At 46.0% G+C, this 20,409-nt stretch overlaps 1 protein-coding gene across 3 annotated transcripts in view; it reads left to right on the forward strand.

The window, feature by feature from the left end:
* MAPK8IP1 (mitogen-activated protein kinase 8 interacting protein 1) overlaps positions 1-20,409 on the forward strand; it is a 74,516-nt gene that overhangs the window by 4,788 nt on the left and 49,319 nt on the right. The window contains exon 1 of one of the 3 annotated variants that reach the window (XM_040409134.1): positions 15,779-15,847. The exons of the other annotated variants lie outside the window; for them this stretch is intronic. Coding sequence (XP_040265068.1) covers positions 15,795-15,847 — 53 coding nt within the window. The 5' untranslated portion in view covers positions 15,779-15,794. Of the gene's footprint in view, positions 1-15,778; positions 15,848-20,409 lie in introns of those variants that run through there. 3 annotated transcript variants of the gene reach the window in all.

Consider the following 20,409-nt stretch of genomic DNA (forward strand, 5'->3'; position numbering starts at 1 on the left):
AGCCTAATACCACAGTGCACCTGTAGGGTCTATGACGAGTTCAGCCCTGGGAGAGCAGCATCACAGGCTACAGGTTGCACGCCCCTGATCTAATCCATAGACAGCCGTGTTTATCCAATCTCAAGTCCAGTTTTATCATATTATTTTATTCTATGTATCTGATTTATGTTTGCATTTCCTCCCAGACATTTTTAGTGTGCCATTATTTTTTGATTTTTTTTTTCTTCCCCCCCAGACTGTGTTATATCAGAAATTAGAGGCCTAAGCTGTAAGACATATGCAAAGAAGACTAAATTAGAAGTGTCTGCTGTGTAGGTGGCATAAATAGTATGTGGCACTGTGTTTGTGTATCACAGTGTATATTAAGGTTGATCTCCATATTGGGCGGCGGGGGATGGAGGGGCTGCCAATTTTAATTATCAGAGACTGTTTTAAAGAGCCATTGTGCAATGCATAGGACCCGGATCCAGGACTGCTGAACTAAGATCCTCAGAGGGTTGCTTATGGGGTGTAAGTTTAGTCCATGAAGACCATGGAGAGTCCTGTTCTTGTGGCTGAACCTAAAACCAGTCAAAGGCTAGTTTAGGTTATTACAGCTGGGGTTGCGTCTGGACCTCCAGCCGTAATACGGGTGCACAAATGATCCCCAGGAAACTGGGCTAACATTCAAATTTTCTGGATGATAACCAGCGGTGGCATCCAATATGGCCTTCTAACAGAGTCCTTAGGCTCCATTTAGTATTTTGTGCTGCACTACACTATTACAGGCCCTGCCTACTTGTGTTAGCCCACCTTCTGTCGATTTGGACAGCATGGAGCCACTTTTAGATTTTTTTTTTTTTTCCAGGGCCACTTTAAGTTCCCAGTCTGCCTATCGGTAAGGTGGTGGCCAGTCACCAGTGCTGTAAAACAGATAGTCAGCCATGTCAGTTATTTTCTTATGCTGGAATTAGGGCTCTGACAAGAGAGAAATTCTCTCCCTGCAGCAGTCTTTTTCTTCATTTTTATCTAGATGGTGAGAACGTTACTGAGGAGAGATGTGTGAGCAGCGCTCGGGGTAGATTACCTCTCCAGAGGAGGAATATTGAGTGACCTATTTCTAGTATCAAGCAATGAGAAGATGTAGGTATCCTACACCGAGCTTCCCAGAGGCGCCCTGACTTCTTGTTCTTTTATATTTTTTCCAAGAATCATGATAGAAATGGAAAGTAAGAGAGAGGACAAAGTATATTATGTCACACACTGGAGGATGCAGAGGGCCCCTGTGCAAGATGTGTGTAATGGCGCTCAGCCCCTGTGCAATATGCCGCACATAACACATGCACATGTTGGATGCTTGCTACACACTTGCTAGTCATGCATTGGACATTTGCCGTACACTCACCACTCATGTGTTGGATACTTACCAAACACTCACCACTCATGCTCTGGACGCATGCTGTATACTCGCCACTCATGTGTTGGATACTTACCAAACGCTCACCACCTCTGCTCTTGGATACATGCTACACACTTGCCATTTACATGTTGGATACCTTCCAAATACTCACTGCTCCGGCTCTGGACACATGCTGCATACTCGCCACTGACATTCTGGACATTTACCAAACACTCACCACTCATGCTCTGCACACATGCTGCACGCTCACCACTCATATGTAGGACACTTGATGCACACTTGTCATTTAAAGATTGGACACGTGCCAAACACTCTCCATTCACACTCTGGACACATGCTACACACTTGTCATTTACATGTTAGGTACCTACCAAATACTCACCGCTCATGCTCTGGACATGTGGTGAATACTCACCGCTGACATGTTGGACACTTGGAGCACACTTAGCGCTTACACTTTGGTAACATACTTCATACCTGTTACTCACACAGTGGACACATGCCACACATGTGCCAGTCATATGTTGGGCACTTGCTGCACACTTGCCACTCACACTCTGGACACATGCTACCCACTTGCCACTTACATGTTGGACACTTGCTGGAAATGTGCCATTCACACACATTGGATGCATACCACACACACCAGTCACAGTTATCAGATTTGTTAGGCCGGTTTTGACCATTGGTCATTGATCATTGGATACTTTTAGGCAGGTGACAGACATCTGATGGAAAAACAGAGCCCTGATATTATGAGGAATGCCCCGACACTGCCCAGTCACTCACTCGAGCGCCATCCCTTCAAGCAGTGAACTAATATGCTCAAACAACAGCTACTGGCTCACTCCTACAGGGGCAGAAGGGCACTGGCAGTATGTCTGCCACTAATGTCTTTCTTGATCCGGGGCCTCGTGGTGACTTCTTTCATGTATCTTGTTAACACGGCTTCCCGTACCTGCGATTCTGCCCCCACACACAGGTACGGGCTTCCTTACTCCTTCCCGCTGCTGCACGCTGTGCTGACATGCGCGGGCAGCAGGGTTCTTATCTGTGGTCTGCGCTCCTGCCACCGGCATCCTCCTCCTGGCTGTGGGCAGAACTTACGCTCTGACTAAGACTTCCTTGTGTGTATTTAGGGTGTGCAGGGTATGAGCGGTCTGCAGGCGGTATTTAAAGGCGCCTCCTTCTACAGGAAGGTGCCTGAGCAACTTTGGTTCCTAGCCTTGTCTACTTCCTGTGAGCAAAGGTGTTTCTGTGATTTCAGCCATTACTGTACCGGACCCTGCATCTTGTTTAACGGACCTTGCCTTACTGCCGCCTGCCCTGACTTTGGACCTCGTTGACGGACTTTGCCATATTACCGCCTGCTCTGACCTTAGAGGCAAGGCAAGGTCTTGGTACAGAGTCTGTCTGATCAGCCAATGGCTACCAAGCACCCTCTGGGTGTCCCGTACCATCTGGAGGCCAGTCCAGCGAGTCCACACCCAGTTTCCCGTTTCCTCACCCCCTCAGAAGTAGGGCCTGGTGTACCCCTCGGGAAAGTCTATCCTCACCACCAGAGGTATTGGGTTCGTACCCGCTGACCATTATTTATCTGTTCACAGCTGCAGCCAATGTATGTAGTTCACAATGTGAATGCACAGGTCCACAAGCCATTGAAGTATATCTATAATAAGATTTTTAGGCATAATACATTAAAGACCTGTGATATCTTTTATTTAGGGGAAATTGAATTTTGCTCGCCTTCCAGCAGCCTATAATTTTCCATTCCTAGGCTGCAAGATCTCTGGAAAGGCTCAGAAACCTCAGTCAGAAAAAAAAAAAAGTAAAATATAATAGAGTACATAGAAGACAGAGGGAGGGGGAGGAGGGAAATGCAGCTGCAACTTCTCAGGGTTGTAGTTGAAACAGGGGGGAGACATCAGAGCGCAGCTTGTACAGCACGCCATGACAAGTAATATACAGCTGCCTTACAAAACTTGGACGCCATATGAGCTCATATACCACTCATTCCACCATGCAAGGTGCAAAAAATCTGCAACTAGCCTTTTTTTTTTTTTTTTGTGTTTTGAAAAACAATCTCTACTTGCTTTCAGTGAATGTAAACTCTGATGATAGCAATCCGTTTTACAGTCACAGAGTTTTGTTACAATGTGTCAGTGGTTAAATTAAGGCGTTCATGTTGCTACTGCTCATCTGTATGAAACAAAGAGTAGGTCATGAGAGATTTGCACCCTTTGGTTGTAAACCAGAACATTTCCAATTACTGACAGCAAGCATAGATATTGAAATGCAAAGTATAGTATGTTTGATAGTTGCAGAACTTTTTATTATAAGGGCTCGTGCAACATGCGGTTTCCGAAGACGGATGCAGACCCATTCAACTTTAATGGGTCCGTGATCCGTCCGCACCGCAAACAAATAGAGCGTGTTCTATTTTTTTTTTGTGGTGCGGAGGCACGGAGAGAAACCTCACGGAACTACTTTGTAGTGAATGGGTCTGCATCAGTGATGTGGTGCACAAACGTCCGGAGCCCGTATATTGCAGACACGATACGGGCACGAACAGGAAACGGCCGTCTGCATGAGCCCTTACTGTGATTAAAGGGATCTCCAGGATCAGAATATTGATGACTTATCCTTAGGATAGGCCATGGGTGTCAGATTGGTGGGGGCTCACTCTCAGCGACCCTCTCTGCGATGCCCATGCGCAGTTTCAGCTCATTCACTTGAGACGAAGATGGTTGCTAGTAAGTAGATGGCATGGGAGTAGACGGACCAATGTAAGCAATGAAGAGGCTGCAGCGATCACACGAACTTTGCAGCCCCTTTAAACCGTTCATCAGCAGTGAGACACCCATCCACTTGATATTGATGGCCTATCCACAGAATAAACCATCAATATTCTAAACCCAGCAAACCCCCTTTAATTTTTTTATTTATATGAGTGCGGAAAACCCCATTACGTCTCGCTTGGAAGTGATCACAGGCCCGGTGTCGCTGTGTATACAGGAAGCCTCTGATACAGTCAATCTGCTTGTGCGGTGAGGTAATGGTGTTACACAATCACCTTTATTCTTATCCATTATCTTACGTTACCCGGTATTCTCAGTTGTGGTTTACGGGAAAGTAAATTGCTTCTGTAGAAGAAGCCACTTTAGGAGACTAGAGAACCTTCCCCTCCGGAGGGACTGAAAAATTGTGTTACTCATTTCAAGAGCTTTCTGTTTAACACTGAGGCTTTTGGGAAACCTGTTAACATAGAAGAAGATACATTGTTCTTCCTCCACCTCCGAGGATCTGCAAGACGATATGGGAGGTGAGGAGGAAGAGAGCGATCGATTCCTAATATTACAGGCTCTCTAAACCAAGTGTGAACCTACTACTGACAACGTAATAAATATGCGGTGTATAGCGGTGCAATATTGTCGGTATGATCACTACAGAATGACCAAAGGAAATTACCATATAGTGCCAAATAATTCTCTCTCACGTAGAATAGCCTTACACAGTGCTGAGCTAGTATGCACTACAAATGATCAGCTTCATCGTGTATCTTCTACAAACGCTCCCTTTTCTTTGAAAAACTAGAGATATTAGATTAATAGAAAATTATTTCTCTAGATTCATAGGGCGAAATAAAAGGGCCAGGGTAGCGAAAAATACTTTATATGGAAGCAAAATTGATGTCTTCTTGGGGATGAGGCCACAAGGTTTGCACACCTGGATTTGGGGGTTTCTGCCATTCTTCGCTGCAGATCCTCTCAACCTCTGTCAGGTTGGATGAGGACCTTCGGTGGTCAGACATTTTTAGGTCTCTCCAGAGATGTTCCATTGGGTTTAGGGCTCTGGCTGGGCCACTCAAGCACATTCACAGATTTGTCCCTAAGTCCCTCCTGTGTTGTCCTGGCCGTGTGCTTAGGGTCATGTTCTTATTGAAAGGAGAACTTTCAGCCTTGTCTGAGGTCCGGAGCACTCTGGATCAGGTTTTCATTAATAATATCTCTGTACTTTGATCTATGTATCTTTCCTTCCACCCTGACCAGTCTCCCTGTCCCAACAGCTGAAAATTACCACCCCTCCCCCAGCATGATGCTGCCACCACCATGCTTCACCATAGGGATGGTATTGGGTAGGTGATGAGCAGTGACAATTTTGTTTTCCAGACATAATGCTTAGAATTGAGTCCAAAAGGTTCAGTCTTGGTTTCATCAGTTTCTGACAGTCTGAGAGTCCTTTAGGCGCTTTTTTTTGTAAACTCCAGGCGGTTTTCATGTGTCGTCTTCTAGGAAGAGTCCTGGTTGTTCCAAACGTCTTCCATGTAAGAATTGTGGAGGCCACTGTGCTCTTGGGAACTTTTAGTGCAGCAGAAATGGTTTTTGTCCCCTTCTCCAGATCTGTGCCTCCACACAGTCCTGTCCCTGAGCTCTACAGGCAGTTCTTTCCTCCTCATGGCTTGGTTTTTGCTCTGATATGTATTGTCAGCTGCGAGGCCTTATATAGACAGGGCTGTGTCTTTCCAAATCAGTTGAATTTACCTCAGGTGATGCCAATCAAGGTGTAGAAACATCTCAAAGATGATCAAATAGAAATGTATGAAAAAAGTGAATGGGTCTGAAGACTTACCAAAGGCTCTGCAATTCTAATACAGTCCCATATAGCAGTTTATTTCACCATACCAAAGTGATATTCTCCTCTGCTTATTATCTCTGTACTGTGACATCACTGTGTTTAGTATCCCTGGGCTGTGACATCACTGTGCTTATTATCCCTGTACTATGACATCACTGTGTTTATTATCCCTGTACTGTGACATCACTGTGTTTATCTCTGTACTGTGACATCACTGTGTTTATTATCTCTGTACTGTGACATCACTGTGTTTATTATCTCTGTACTGTGACATCACTGTGTTTATTATCCCTTTATTGTGACATCACTGTGTTTATTATCCCTTTACTGTGACATCACTGTGTTTATTATCCCTGTACTGTGACATCACTGTGCTTATTATCCCTTGGCTGTGACATCACTGTGTTTATTATCCCTGTACGGTGACATCACTGTGTTTATTATCCCTGTACTATGACATCACTGTGCTTATTATCCCTTGGCTGTGACATCACTGTGTTTATTATCGCTGTACTGTGACATCACTGTGTTTATTATCCCTGTACTGTGACATCACTGTGTTTATTATCCCTGGGCTGTGACATCACTGTGTTTATTATCCCTTGGCTGTGACATCACTGTGTTTATTATCGCTGTACTGTGACATCACTGTGTTTATTATCCCTGTACTATGACATCACTGTGCTTATTATCCCTTGGCTGTGACATCACTGTGTTTATTATCGCTGTACTGTGACATCACTGTGTTTATTATTATCTCTGTACTGTGACATCACTGTGCTTATTATCTCTGTACTGTGACATCACTGTGTTTATTATCGCTGTACTGTGACATCACTGTGTTTATTATCTCTGTACTGTGACATCACTGTGTTTATTATCCCTTGGCTGTGACATCACTGTGTTTATTATCGCTGTACTGTGACATCACTGTGTTTATTATCCCTGTACTGTGACATCACTGTGTTTATTATCCCTGGGCTGTGACATCACTGTGTTTATTATCCCTGTACTGTGACATCACTGCGTTTATTATCTCTGTACTGTGACATCACTGTGTTTATTATCTCTGTACTGTGACATCACTGTGTTTATTATCCCTGTACTGTGACATCACTGTGTTTATTATCCCTGTACTGTGACATCACTGTGTTTATTATCCCTGTACTGTGACATCACTGCGTTTATTATCTCTGTACTGTGACATCACTGTGTTTATTATCTCTGTACTGTGACATCACTGTGTTTATTATCCCTGTACTGTGACATCACTGTGTTTATTATCTCTGTACTGTGACATCGCTGTGTTTATTATCTCTGTACTGTGACATCGCTGTGTTTATTATCTCTGTACTGTGACATCACTGCGTTTATTATCTCTGTACTGTGACATCACTGTGTTTATTATCTCTGTACTGTGACATCACTGTGCTTATTATCCCTGTACTGTGACATCACTGTGCTTATTATCTCTGTACTGTGACATCACTACGTTTATTATCTCTGTACTGTGACATCACTGTGCTTATTATCCTTGCTGAAATATAATTCTGTACATTATGCAGGTTCTGTGACATCACTGCGTGAATTATCACTGTGCATTGACATCACTCTGTTCATGGTCAGGGCTGTATAGCTACAATACATAAAATGGCATGAAAACCAGAGGGGCTTTGTCACAGATTCTCCCTAAGGCCCAGAAACTTCAGATTGGGCCTACAGTATGTGACCTGTCTTATGTGATATCCAGCCTTTCTGATCATCATCTTCTTACTCAGTTTCCCCTCTTCTCCCTATTATCATTCTCTTTGCTATCCTCCCCTCCCTTACAAGCGATCGCTCTCCTCTTCTTCTTTTTTTTAATTTTTTTATATTTGCCCTTTTCCTTCATTTATTGTCAAATGTCAGGATAATTGGAATTCATGTCGGAGTGTCCAAACCTGACCAAGCAGTGCCGTCCGAGAGGAATAAATATCCATAAAATAATTTATCAGAGCATGCTGACATCACCGTGGAAATAGCGGTGATTTGTACCATAAAAAGTCATGAATGAAGAGTGATGTCATATTATAATGAAGCAGAGATGAGTCACACCATAGTCTTCAGCAGTCTGCATCCAGAGCTATCTCCGCCATCGACCCTTCATCCACCAGGGACATCAGTCACCTCCTGACCTTCTACGAAAGGAATTGATCCAGCAAATGGATGCCACTACAGTAAGAACTAGGCTGTGTATACAGATGCAGAAATCTGATGTCATCGCTTGTAATCCATTACTTGTGATGTCGCTTTAATTTTTCAGAGACACAGCAAAGCAGCATTGTAAACTATTATGGAAATGGGTGATAAATTGTAGCTAAATTGCCTAAATTGTAGGCAATTAAAATTGTTTCCGAGATTTTTTTACGTCATCAGTATCTGATCGGTGGGGGCCCGAGAGCCCCGCCGAAGAGCTGTTTTGTGAAGGCAGGCACACTGCCTTCTTGCAGCTCACCAAGCACAGCGCCGTACATTGCATAGTGGCTGTGCTTGGTATTGCAGCTCAGTCCCATTCACTTCTATGGGGCTGAGCTGCGTCTAGACCACGTGACACATGAACGTGACGTCACTGGTCTAGGAAAAGCTACGAGAAGGCCGTGGTGCTCAGTGGAGCGCTGCTGTCTTCTCAAACAACTGATCAGGGTCAGGTGTCAGACCCCCACCGATCAGATACTGAGAACAATAACCCCAAGTTTTTTATTAGCTTGCATGCACTGATGGAACAGGAGATGCCTCATGTACATATGTAACGTATCTGTTCTTTACAGCCCGTACGTCAGTCCTAATATCCTTCCACTGCATAATATGGCATCATTAGCCATTTACAGTAAGCCGTGCGGTTAGTTAAGTGTTCCCTCCTTATCTGTTCTGTCAGCTCCAGAGCTCACAAGAAACATAGTAGGAGGTAAGGGAAAGGATGTCACAGCAGTACAGTGCTGGCAGATTTCACAGAAGGGATATGCCCCCTGCTTCTGAGTGAAATGTATCTAGCTGTGCAGCTGAAACAGGGGAAAAAAATAATATGTCTGAAAAAGAATGCCTATGCCTAAAAAATACCTGCTCCTTCACAATTATGATTACAAAGAAGCATGGCCATTATGCAAACGTTTTATTGAAAACCCAGGTACACTTCAAGAAACTGGAATAACATCTCTAGACAAAAGTGTTCTGTTTAAAGATGCATCTAATTCTTCAAACCATGTGCAACCTTTGACAAATTCGGCACAAATTACTGCAACGCAGACTTAATATATACTGAAAAAGGGGGTCAGTCAGCACATACCAAACCGCAGAAGCACATTGCTATGGCAGGGAACAACATTAAAAGACAGAAACATGCAATGCGACAATTAACTGCAATATAGAGTACAAAATTGCATAATAATGACAAGTGCTACACTATAAGTGCGAGATACTTGGCAAATCGTTTTGTACAAAATTATTTGAGCCCGTCTGCCGAGCGTCAAGGCGATCTCTGTTAGACGGGTTCCTACGCTAAATTCTACCTGGTAGGTGCCATGACGGCTACCATACACTTCAGGGAGTGTAGGTTCCACATTCCTACGCTAAATTTTACCGGTTAGGTGCCATGACGGCTACCATACACTTCAGGGAGTGTAGGTTACACAGCAGGCCCACGCCACGACATCACCGGCGCCAAATGGCTACCAAGGACTGCAGTGAGAGTCCACAAACTATCCCACTCCTGGTGCCATATATTTTTTTTGTGTGGATTGGATGAAGACTATTGTTGGGCGAGCCGAACACCTTTTTCACTCGAGCATCGCGATGCTCGGCACATCTCTGTGTTCGGCCGAACAGCACGTGTGCTCGAGCGCGATGCTCGAGTCTCCTCCCCGCACGTTTGTTGGCTGCTACGCAACCAATAAACATGCGAGGCAGCAGTGCCACTCACTATAATGCCTTAGCCATGTTGTTTACTGGCATTACAGTGATTGGCTGGCCGGAACGCGTCATCGATGACACGTGGTTTGGCTCAGACTTAGTCAGGGCGAGCTGCAGCAGAAAGGACAGATAGTGTAGGAAGAGGAATTGTGTGTTTTTTTTAGAGAGTTTTGAGTGTTGAAAGGTGTTAGGGACCCAACAGTCCTTTTAAGGACTATTGTTTTATCTGGCTGCGAAATATATTAGCGCAACATGCACTAAATTGTGTGCAATTGTTTGGCTGCTGGTGAGAGCAGCGACATTACCTGCGCTACATCTCCTGTATAACGTGTGCGCATCAGAAATATCTGTGACATTCAGTTAAATTTATTTGCGCATACACTTACAAAACCTGCGCTACTGTACGTGTGACATACTTGCAAGCATATATACCATTTAATATGCTCAAGGCGAGCAGTAAGGGACGGGGAAGTGGCTGTGCTGCTGATGGTGCATGCAGAGGCTGTGGCCCTGGGCGCGGTGAAACTGTGCCTGCTGCCAGAGCACAAGAAACACTCATCTACGATACCTAGCTTCATGTCCCAGTTTGCAGGGCGGCGCAGGACACCACTCTGGAAGTCAGACCAGTGCGACCAGGGGGTCGGTTGGATTGCAGCAGATAATGCTTCCTGTCGGTTAAGCACCACCCTGTCTTCTACAAAGTCCAGTCTCAGTAGCCAAAAGATCGGGTCAACAGAATCCTCACCCTGATCCTCCTTCCTCCCACCATCACTTGTCTTGGCAAACAAGTGATCCCACACTTGGATATTCCGAGGAGCTCTTTTCATCTCCATTCCTTGATTTGGCCCTCTCACCAAGCCCACTTGAAGAGGGACATAAGGAGATCTTGTGCACTAATGCCCAAACTCTTGAGCATCCACAGTCACAAGAAGATGACGTTCGGGAACGGTAATTAGTGTTTCACAAGGTGGATGATAAGGATGAGACACAGTTGTCAATAAGTGAGGTTCTTGTTAGGTCAACAAGTCAGGAGGATGACCAGAGTGAGGAAGTGGAAGAGGAGGTGGTGGACAATGAAATCACTGACCCAACCTGGGAAGGTGGCAAGCCAAGCGAGGACAGCAGTACAGGGGGGGAGGGATCAGCATCACCTCAACAGGCTGGAAGAGGCAGTGGGGTGGCAAAAGGGAGAAAGCGGGCCACACCAAAAAGGCCCGCAACTGTTCCCCAGAGCACCCCCTTGCGGCAATCTCCCTTGCCAAGGGGGTAGTTGTTCCGCAGTCTGGCGCTTTTTTGAGGAAAGTGCAGACTATAAAAGAATTGTCATTTGCAATCTATGCCGTACCAAAATGAGCAGGGGCGTGAACACTAGGAACCTCACCACCACCAGCATGATCCGCCACATGGCATCAAAGCACCCTAATAGGTGGGCCGAACACCTGGGTCCACAATCAGTGTCTGCGGGTCACACCACTGCCTCCTCTTCCCTTGTGTTACGTGCTGGCCAATACCCTGTCCAAGATTCAGGCCCGGATGCTTCCCGACCTGCACCTGGACCTTTGCAAGCACCATCAGCTAGCACATCCACTTCTGTGTCCCAGCGCAGCGTACAGATGTCTATACCCCAGGCCTTTGAACGAAAGCGCAAATACCCAGCCACCCACCCACCCACAGGCCATAGCACTAAATGTGCACCTTTCCAAATTGCTGGCCCTGGAAATGTTGCCATTTAGGCTTGTGGACACTGAGGCTTTCCGCAGCCTGATGGTGGTGGCCGTCGCTCGTTACTCAGTCCCCAGCCGCCGCTATTTTTCCCGGTGTACGGTCCCCGCCTTACACCAGCATGTGTCCCTAAACATCACCCGTGCCCTGACCAATGCAGTTATTGGGAAGGTCCACTTAACGACTGACACATGGACAAGTGCTTGTGGCCAGGGACGCTACATTTCCTTGACGGTACATTGGGTGAACGTTGTGGAGGCCGGGAGCGAGTCGTGCCCTGGGATGGCACAGGTGCTACCGACGCCAAGGATTGCAGGCCCTACTTCCATCAGGATTTCCGCCACCACCTACATTAGTGGCTGCAACCCCCCCTTCTCCTCCTCCACCTCCTCCTCCACTTCCACCTCTGAATTATCATCTTGCAGCACCAGTCAGTCATCAGTCAGTAGCTGGAAGCAGTGCAGCACTGCAGTGGGGAAGCGGCAACAGGCCGTGCTTAAACTGATCTGCTTAGGTGACAAACAGCACACCGCCGCAGAGCTGTGGCAGGGTATAAGGGACCAGACTGAGCTGTGGCTCTCGCCACTCAACCTACAACCAGGCATGGTTGTGTCTGATAATGGCCGTAACTTGGCGGCTTTGGAGCTTGGCAAGCTCACACACATACCATGCCTAGCCAACGTGTTCAACTTAGTGGTTCAGCGGTTTCTCAAAACCTACCCTTGCCTGAGCTACTGGTGAAGGTGTGCCCATTTCCGAAAGTCATCTACAGCTGCCGCCGGTCTGGCAACGCTGCAGCAGCGCTTACAATTGCCAGCTCACCGACTGTTGTGCGACGTCAGCACGCGCTGGAACTCCACATTCCACATGTTGGCCAGTAGTGGAATACCAGCTGCAACATGGTCATCGCCTTTCTAGTCAGCTTCCGCTCTTCACAAGCGACGAGTGGGTGTGAGGTTTGAGGAATCAACACAGATGACCGCGCTGGCGGCAGAGTACATAGTTCCTTGGGCAACCGAGGAGGGGAGACGAGGGGAACACACGGCAGTTCCAATAGAGGCAGGGCAACACTCTCCAAGGCCCGGGACAGTTTCATGACACCCCGCCAGCAACCTCACCCTGATGCTCGGCCTAGTGGGTATTTAGTGCTGCTGGGGGCATAATAACTGATGCATCCGCCTGCCAACTGAAAATGCTGACAGGTTGATTCTTATCAAAATGAACAAGGCCTGGATTGCTCCTGACTTCTCTTCTCCACCAGAGGAAAGCGGCTGAACATAAAGGCACTTTAAATGTGGCTTTTATGGTGTATTGAATACACTGTATTCCCATGCACCCCTTCCACCACAAAAAAGGTTATATGGTTCAATCTCCCTTTTCTCGTCCTCCTCCTCCATCATATCAACATGCTTATTAGGCTGCCCTCGCTCCTAATGTTTTAGATGGTCAGCTCAGCAGAAGACCCTCACCCCTAATCTTTTAGAGAAGTGGTTCTCAACCTTTCTAAAGCCGTGACCCCTTAATACAGTTCCTCATGTTGTGGTGACCCCAAACCATTACATTTTTTTCCTTGCTACGTCATAACTAATTTTGCTACTGTTATGATGACCCACCAAAAACACGCACAGACACCAATACACCAAATGTTAATTCAAATACACAAGTATTCATTCATAACCACAGAACTTTAGCATAAATACAAAATATTTGTAAACCAAATGAATAACTTTAAAATAAATAATAAACAACAAATACCCCCTAAAAAATAAAATAAATCAGTGGTGCGCACAGTACCCCCCCCCCCCCCCAAAAAAAAAAAAAAAATCTGTGGTGCTCAGGGTCCCCTAAATAAATAAATCAGCGGGGCTTCAGGTCTCCCCCAAATAAATAAATCAGAAGTGCCCAGGGTCCCCCAAATAAATAAATCAGCGGTGCTTCATGTCCCCCCAAATAAATTAAGCCTTGCTCAGCCAAATAATTAAAATAAAATTAGCCAGGCTCAGCCAGGCTCAATGAAATCATTGGTGGCAGTGGTGCTCAGCGGCGGTGTCATTAACGAAAAAACTCGGACCTCAGCAGACAGACGGCCCGACTTACCCGTCCAGACGTCAGGCTCCTTCAAGCACAGGCAGTGATAGGACATCACTTCCTGTGCGCGAGGATAAGGTGCCGCTGCCGTTGTGCGGGCGACCCACAATAGGAAGCCTCAGGCGACCCCCCGGAAAGGGCCGATCGACCCCCAAAGGGGTCGCGACCCCTAGGTTGAGAACCGCTGTTTTAGAGGGTCAGCTCAGCAGCAGACTCTCCCCCCTAATTTTTTAGATGGTGAGATCAGCAGCAGACCCTCACCCCTAATTTTTTAGATGGTCAGCTCAGCAGCAGACTCTCCCCCCCCTAATTTTTTAGATGGTGAGATCAGCAGCAGACCCTCACCCCTAATGTTTTAGATGGTCAGATCAGCAGCAGGCCCTCGCTCCTAATGTTTTTGAGGGTCACCAGCAGGCCATCAATCATAATTTTTCAAGGCTGTGTATGATGCCCTCCTTTATGTGTAATAAAGGGTGTATTGGAGTGCCGGTTCCTTGTAATTTTTGGCAGCCCTTTCACTTAGTGCATAGGCTTTATGAGTGTACGAGTCCCATAACCTGAACACTTGTACCACAATGTGAATGAGGCCCTCCTTTATGTGATATACAGGTTGTATCGGAGTGCCTCTTGCTTGTAATTTTTGGCAGCACTTGCACTTTATATACAGTAAATATACAGAAAAGAATGTTTCCTAACAATTTTTCCTCTAAAATTGATTTTATCTTCAGTTTTGTGCGTATTATTGTCAGTCTGTAAAAGTGGCGTACTACTCGGACAACATCGTTCCCAGCAGAAACCTGGGAGTCCAAGATGCATCCAGACATCCTCCCCCTGCTGTTCCCGAACCATTTCAGTGGTGTTTCCATCAATTTCTGACCTTTTCCTGTGAACCAGACACCCTCCCCTCTTCAGAGCAGGGGAAGCCTGGTTTAATGCTCGGGTTCTCCCATTGACTTCCATTGTGCTCGGGTGCTCGGTAGAGGTGTTCTACTCAAGCACCAGAGCACCCGAGCACCCCGACGTGTTCTACTCAGGCACCCGAGCACCCCGACGTGTTCTACTCAAGCACCCGAGCACTTTGGTGCTCGATCAACACTAATGAGGACCCATTCATTTTAATGGGTCCGTAAAAAATGCAGACAGCACACCGTGTGCTGTCCGTTCCGTAGCACCGCAAAAAATATAGAGCATGTCCTATTCTTGTCCGTTTTGCGGACGATAGGCATTGTTACAATGGATCGTCAAAAAAAACGATGCAATACAGATGACAAAAGGACGTCATCCGTATATTTTTGTGGATCAGTGTTTTGCGGACCACAAAAGATACACGGGCGTGTGAATGTAGCCTACTCTGCCCCCAACTAGTAACACCCACCCGGACTTTTCTTCCTAAACATCTAGCAGGAATAATAGAGGAATGGCACAACATAGAGCTGTAAGAAAAGATACTTCAGAATTTTTATTACATGGGGATTGCAAGGAGAGGTGGCGGGTCCTCTTTAAGGTCCAGCAGCTTCAAGTTACACCTTCGTATCCAACCCTTGGCAAACAGGGCTTGCTGGGGCATGTAGTTCCACACCGGTCAAAGGTCTGGGGGTGGCCTGCGTCTCGGGCAAATTGATAAAGTAGCTCAGACATTTAGATTGAATCATTTGCCCAAGTTCAGATCATAATAAAACCCCAACGTAGAAGATGAAGGGATTCTTTGAACGTCTTGCAATTCATCCCTGCGCCTCTCTTGCCTTAAGTGTTCTCTCAGTGCTCAGTCGTCCATTATTAAGCGGCGTCTCCTGGAGGCCGGAGAGGTAAAGCAGCGAGATAACCGGCTATCGACCCCCAGACAGACAGAGTTTGGCTGCTCTCTGAAACCAAACACCGGCCAGATTGTGCTGTTGTCAGACACTTGCTGCCATGTATTTTTAATGAGCAGAGATGCGCAGCGGAGAGGAAGAGAGCTTAGTTTTTGAAAGGGAGGCAGCGGGGTAAGGCGGAGGCCTCGGATCAGATGGAATCCAGCGAGGACGAGGGCAGCTGGCTGGAGAACCAGTGGGAGAAATGGTAGGTAGGTCTGCCGCCCCCGGACGGGTCCTGCTGCTTGTATTTGCTGATGTGATGCTGCTCATATACCGCACTATTGTGCTCTTGGCTTTTGATGTTACTGACTCCGCTCAGCAGTCATCATCCACTTTCTATGCTCATCGTTTACCTGTACGACCCACGATTTGCATTGCATGCCTGCATTTACTATACGGTATGGTGGGGAGTGTCGCTGCCACGTTAACTCCTTCCTCTCCAGTTGAGGAAAGCTGAGGCCTGTGTTCTAGAAATTCTTATCAGACAGCATGTTCGCTCTTCCATATTGTGCATGATGGGAACCTTTTATATTATGTGATTGTTAGGGGGGTAATCTTTCAAGGAAGGGGCGCAGTGTGTGGGGTGCCTCCTGCCTTGAAAAAAAATGAAAATAAGTTTGATTCAAGATGGCGGCTGTTAAGATGGTGACCGGTAATGATAGACGGATAGACAGATAGATAGAAGAGATAGATAGAAGATAAATATATTGATATAAGAGATAGATATGAGATAGATAGATAGATAGATAGATAGATAGATAGTCATAACTTGGTGTTTCTTCACCCTTTATCTAAATACAAGGGCAAAGATTCCGATTCAGAGGTCCTTGCCCTTTAACATATATCTGTATATTCCACATGAGAATAAATAGATCATAATTCATTTTAATTTAGTATTAGGTGAAACCATACGGTCCAGTTGCTTAAAGGCTTTGGACACCTTCAGAGGCATTTTTTTTAATCATTGCGTTTTACTCATTTAGGGCAAAAAAAATTTAAAAATTTCAATTTGTCTTTATTGAAAATGTTCAGACATTTCTAAGATACAAGGGTTAGTCTATTTGCAAGCTGTCACCGCCTGTTTTCTTTGAATCCCCTCATCTGATGGCTCATGAGTAGCCTTAATATCTGATCTCCTGACCTCATAAACACTTATTTAAGCCATATTCTTATCAGTTTTTATAAGAATTGAGCTATAATGAGTGTTTTTGAGGTCAGGAGAGCAGACATAAGGCTTCTCATGAGCCATCAGATGAGGGGATTCAAAGAAAACAGGCTGTGACAGCTTGCAAATAGACTAACCCTCATCTTTTCCGGTGCCAGACACCAACAGCGCCCAAAAAATCCCATCAGTGTGCCGTCTGCATCTTTTGTGGCCCCATTGAAGAGAATGGATCCGCATCCAACTGGCATAAAATCCGGATCGGATGCGGACAAAAAAATACGTTTGTATGCATGTGACCTTAGGGACTCTTTCCAAAAGATGTGGTGCCCAGAAGATCTGCCATCTCTTCCTGAAGTCCGGGAAGTTTCCCTTTTTTTTCCCGAGGGCCACACTCTTCATGGGCTCTATAGTGGCACCAGAGGCGTGATTTGTGCCGTAAAATCCGGAATCGCATCATTCACCAGATCTAATATCGTCATAGTCACCTGCATTACATTTCATGGTGTAATAAATATACAATACGCCATAACAGGGCGACGATCTCGCTCAGCAGCAGTAATCTCAACCGCCATTATTACATAGGCTTTTATACCCTAAATCTGCGGATTCTCTCCTCTAATTTCCCAAAGCTCGTGGGGGCATTCATGCATTTTTTTTTTAAGTCTCTGGCAGTCAGTCAGCAAACAGTAAATCCCTGAAGCCAATTCACGGCTCATGCAAATATTTCAAAGACATGAAAAGCGACTGCGCGCGTTATCTTGCAGGGACAGAGCTGGATGGGGTGGAAAAGAGCCAGGTCCTTTTTATGTAAATCGCCAGATGCAGACGCCATTCAGTGTCCGATGGAATTGATGACATTGAGAGGTCAGGCAAGGTCGCCCTGTACAACGCTTATTACGTGTCCGGTATAATATAGACATCTGTAATATTGCGAGGACCCTGTTGTTGTTCCGTCCCTCCACACAGCAGAATACGACCATCCCTGACGCTGCGGCGTAGCTTTATAAGCCATTACTCATCCTCAGTGGTCCGCTGCCATCCTGCCGTCCCCTGGGGGGACGCCGTCATCATGCTATCTCCAATATAGCAAGTCATAGTGCAGCATAAATACTGCTTACTTCCTGTAATTATCGGCTTCCCCTCCTCCACAGGGCAGTGCTTCTCAAACGTAACCAGAAAAAGGCAGAAACAAGATTACTTAAAGGGGTTTTCCATATAGACATGACAGCGGGGGTCCTCACTTTGGACCCTTCTCTATCAGCCTGTGTCAGTGCTATTTTCTCTGGAGGACCTGGCCCGTCCATGTATTAGGGTCCATTCACACGTCCGCAAGTGTTTTGCGGTCCACAAATTGCGGATCCGCAAAACACGGACACCGGCCATGTGCGTTCCGAATTTTGCAGACCGCACATGGCCGGCACTTTAAATAGAAATGCCTTTTTTTGTCCCTGTGTGCGGACAAGAATAGGACATGTTCTATTTTTTTTTTGCAGAACGGAAGTGCTGTCCGCATCTTTTGCGGCTCCATTAAAAACGAATGGGTCCAGATCCGTTCCGCAACGTTGCAGACCCATTTTGCAGACGTGTGAATGGACCCTTAGATTGATGGCTCGGAATTTGAATGGCCAGCACGTAATACCACATTTGTCCTGTAGTGGTCACTGCAGGAAAAAAAATGTAGTTGGCGTCAGGGTTTGAGAAACTGTATGTGTGGCCCTCATTTCATAAAGAGGTTGTCCTTATGAGACAAGTCCTTTAAAGAGGACCTTTCACCACTTCTGACATGTTTTGTTTTAATAGCTTCATGCATTCCCCATGTAATAACAATTCTGGATCATCTATTCTTATGACTCTGTGTTGTGCCATTCCTTTATTATTCCTGCTAGAAGTTATGAATGAATTGCTAGCAGTCTGCAGTAAGGGTACAGAGGGGTGTAACCAGTTGTGGGTGTGTACCTGCACAGACTGGCTCTATCCAATCAGTGCTGCCATTTTCAGACTGTGCAGGGACACACCCCCAACTGGTTACCTCCCCTCTGTACCCTTACTGCAGACTGCTAGCAATTCATTCACAACGTCTAGCAGGAATAATAAAGGAATGGCACAACATAGAGCCATAAGAATAGAGGCTCCAGAATTGTTATTACATGGGTAATGCATGAAGCTATTAAAACAGGCATGTCAGGAGAGGGGACGGGTCCTCTTTAATTATTAAAACATAAACCATGACACGCGCCAGATCATTCTCTTTTCTTTAATTTTATTACATTACGGAATATTTTAATTATTTAATTACTAGTATTTATTATTAATAAAGTAAATGCCCTGGGTTGCAGAAAAGAGCCTACTTTTCTCCATAAACAGCGTCACAATTATTACATGGCATAATTACTGAGGCTTATGGTGACGTCACCGGGCTGGAGGGGCGTGGCTTAGAGCGATGTCTTCCAGCCTAGTCACCACCCCTCCCTGCCATCTGCATAATTACTGAGGCTGATGGTGACGTCACCGGGCCGGAGGGGAGTGGCTTAGCGCGATGTCTTCCAGCCTAGTCACCGCCCCTCCCTGCCATCTGCATAATTACTGAGGCTTATGGTGACGTCACCGGGCCGGAGGGGCGTGGCTTAGCGCAATGTCTTCCAGCCTAGTCACCGCCCCTCCCTGCGATCTGAATAATTACTGAGGCTGTTGGTGATGTCACCGGGCTCCCTGCGAAGTGGAAGAAGAGGCTTCGCTCTGCAGCAAGGGACCCGGTACGTCGCTGACTATTAGAAAATAGGCACTTCCGGCTGAGAATTTGCGATATGAAAACGGGGCTTCAGAAATGTGTGGCAAAGGTAGGACAGGCATGTGTGTAATATTTCTGTCACTGTTGTACACTTAGAACAATGTCCCCAATCCTGGACAACCCCTTTAAATGCAATACCAGACACAGCCTATGGACAAGAGAGGCACTGTTCTTGGGGGGGAAAAATCAGTGTCTGGAATTCTGGACAATCCTTTCAGTGATATTAATTTGAATTTTTTATACCCTTACAAGTAAGTTTTATAACCTCTGCTATGATCATCTGATAATCCAGACTGTCTGTTATTCCGGCAGCCATTGGGTCCTACTGATGCCAACTTTGTTACCCAAATTATTAAGTAAGGCTGACATCGGCGTAGGAGTTTCTATCACAGAGTCTGGAAAAATAGAGGACAAAATACTGCCTTGTCCGTCATAATCCCGGAACCCATAACGGAAACCTGACAGACTCAATCCATTGCGTCCGTAAATATATAAAAAATATAGAACATGTCCAATTCTTGTCCGCATTATGGACGAGGATAGGACTGTTCTATTATGGGCTGGACATTCCGTTCCACAAAATACGGAATGCACGCGGCCGGTGTCTGTGTTTTGCTGACCACAAAACAGACAACAGTCGTGTGCATGAGCCCTAACTGTGTGTGTCAGCCTCAACCTCCGTAATGGAACTGCAGAAGATGGGAGTGGTAGTGGCCCCGATGATGTGTCACGGTGTACTCCCTCCGGCGATCACTCCCTGGGGTCAATGCCGTGAAGGAGGGGCACCCTATATTCCCTCGGGACACTCCCTGTA

The sequence above is a fragment of the Bufo bufo genome, chromosome 10 (genome assembly GCF_905171765.1).
Source record: "Bufo bufo chromosome 10, aBufBuf1.1, whole genome shotgun sequence".
NCBI classification, from domain to species: Eukaryota; Metazoa; Chordata; class Amphibia; order Anura; family Bufonidae; genus Bufo; species Bufo bufo.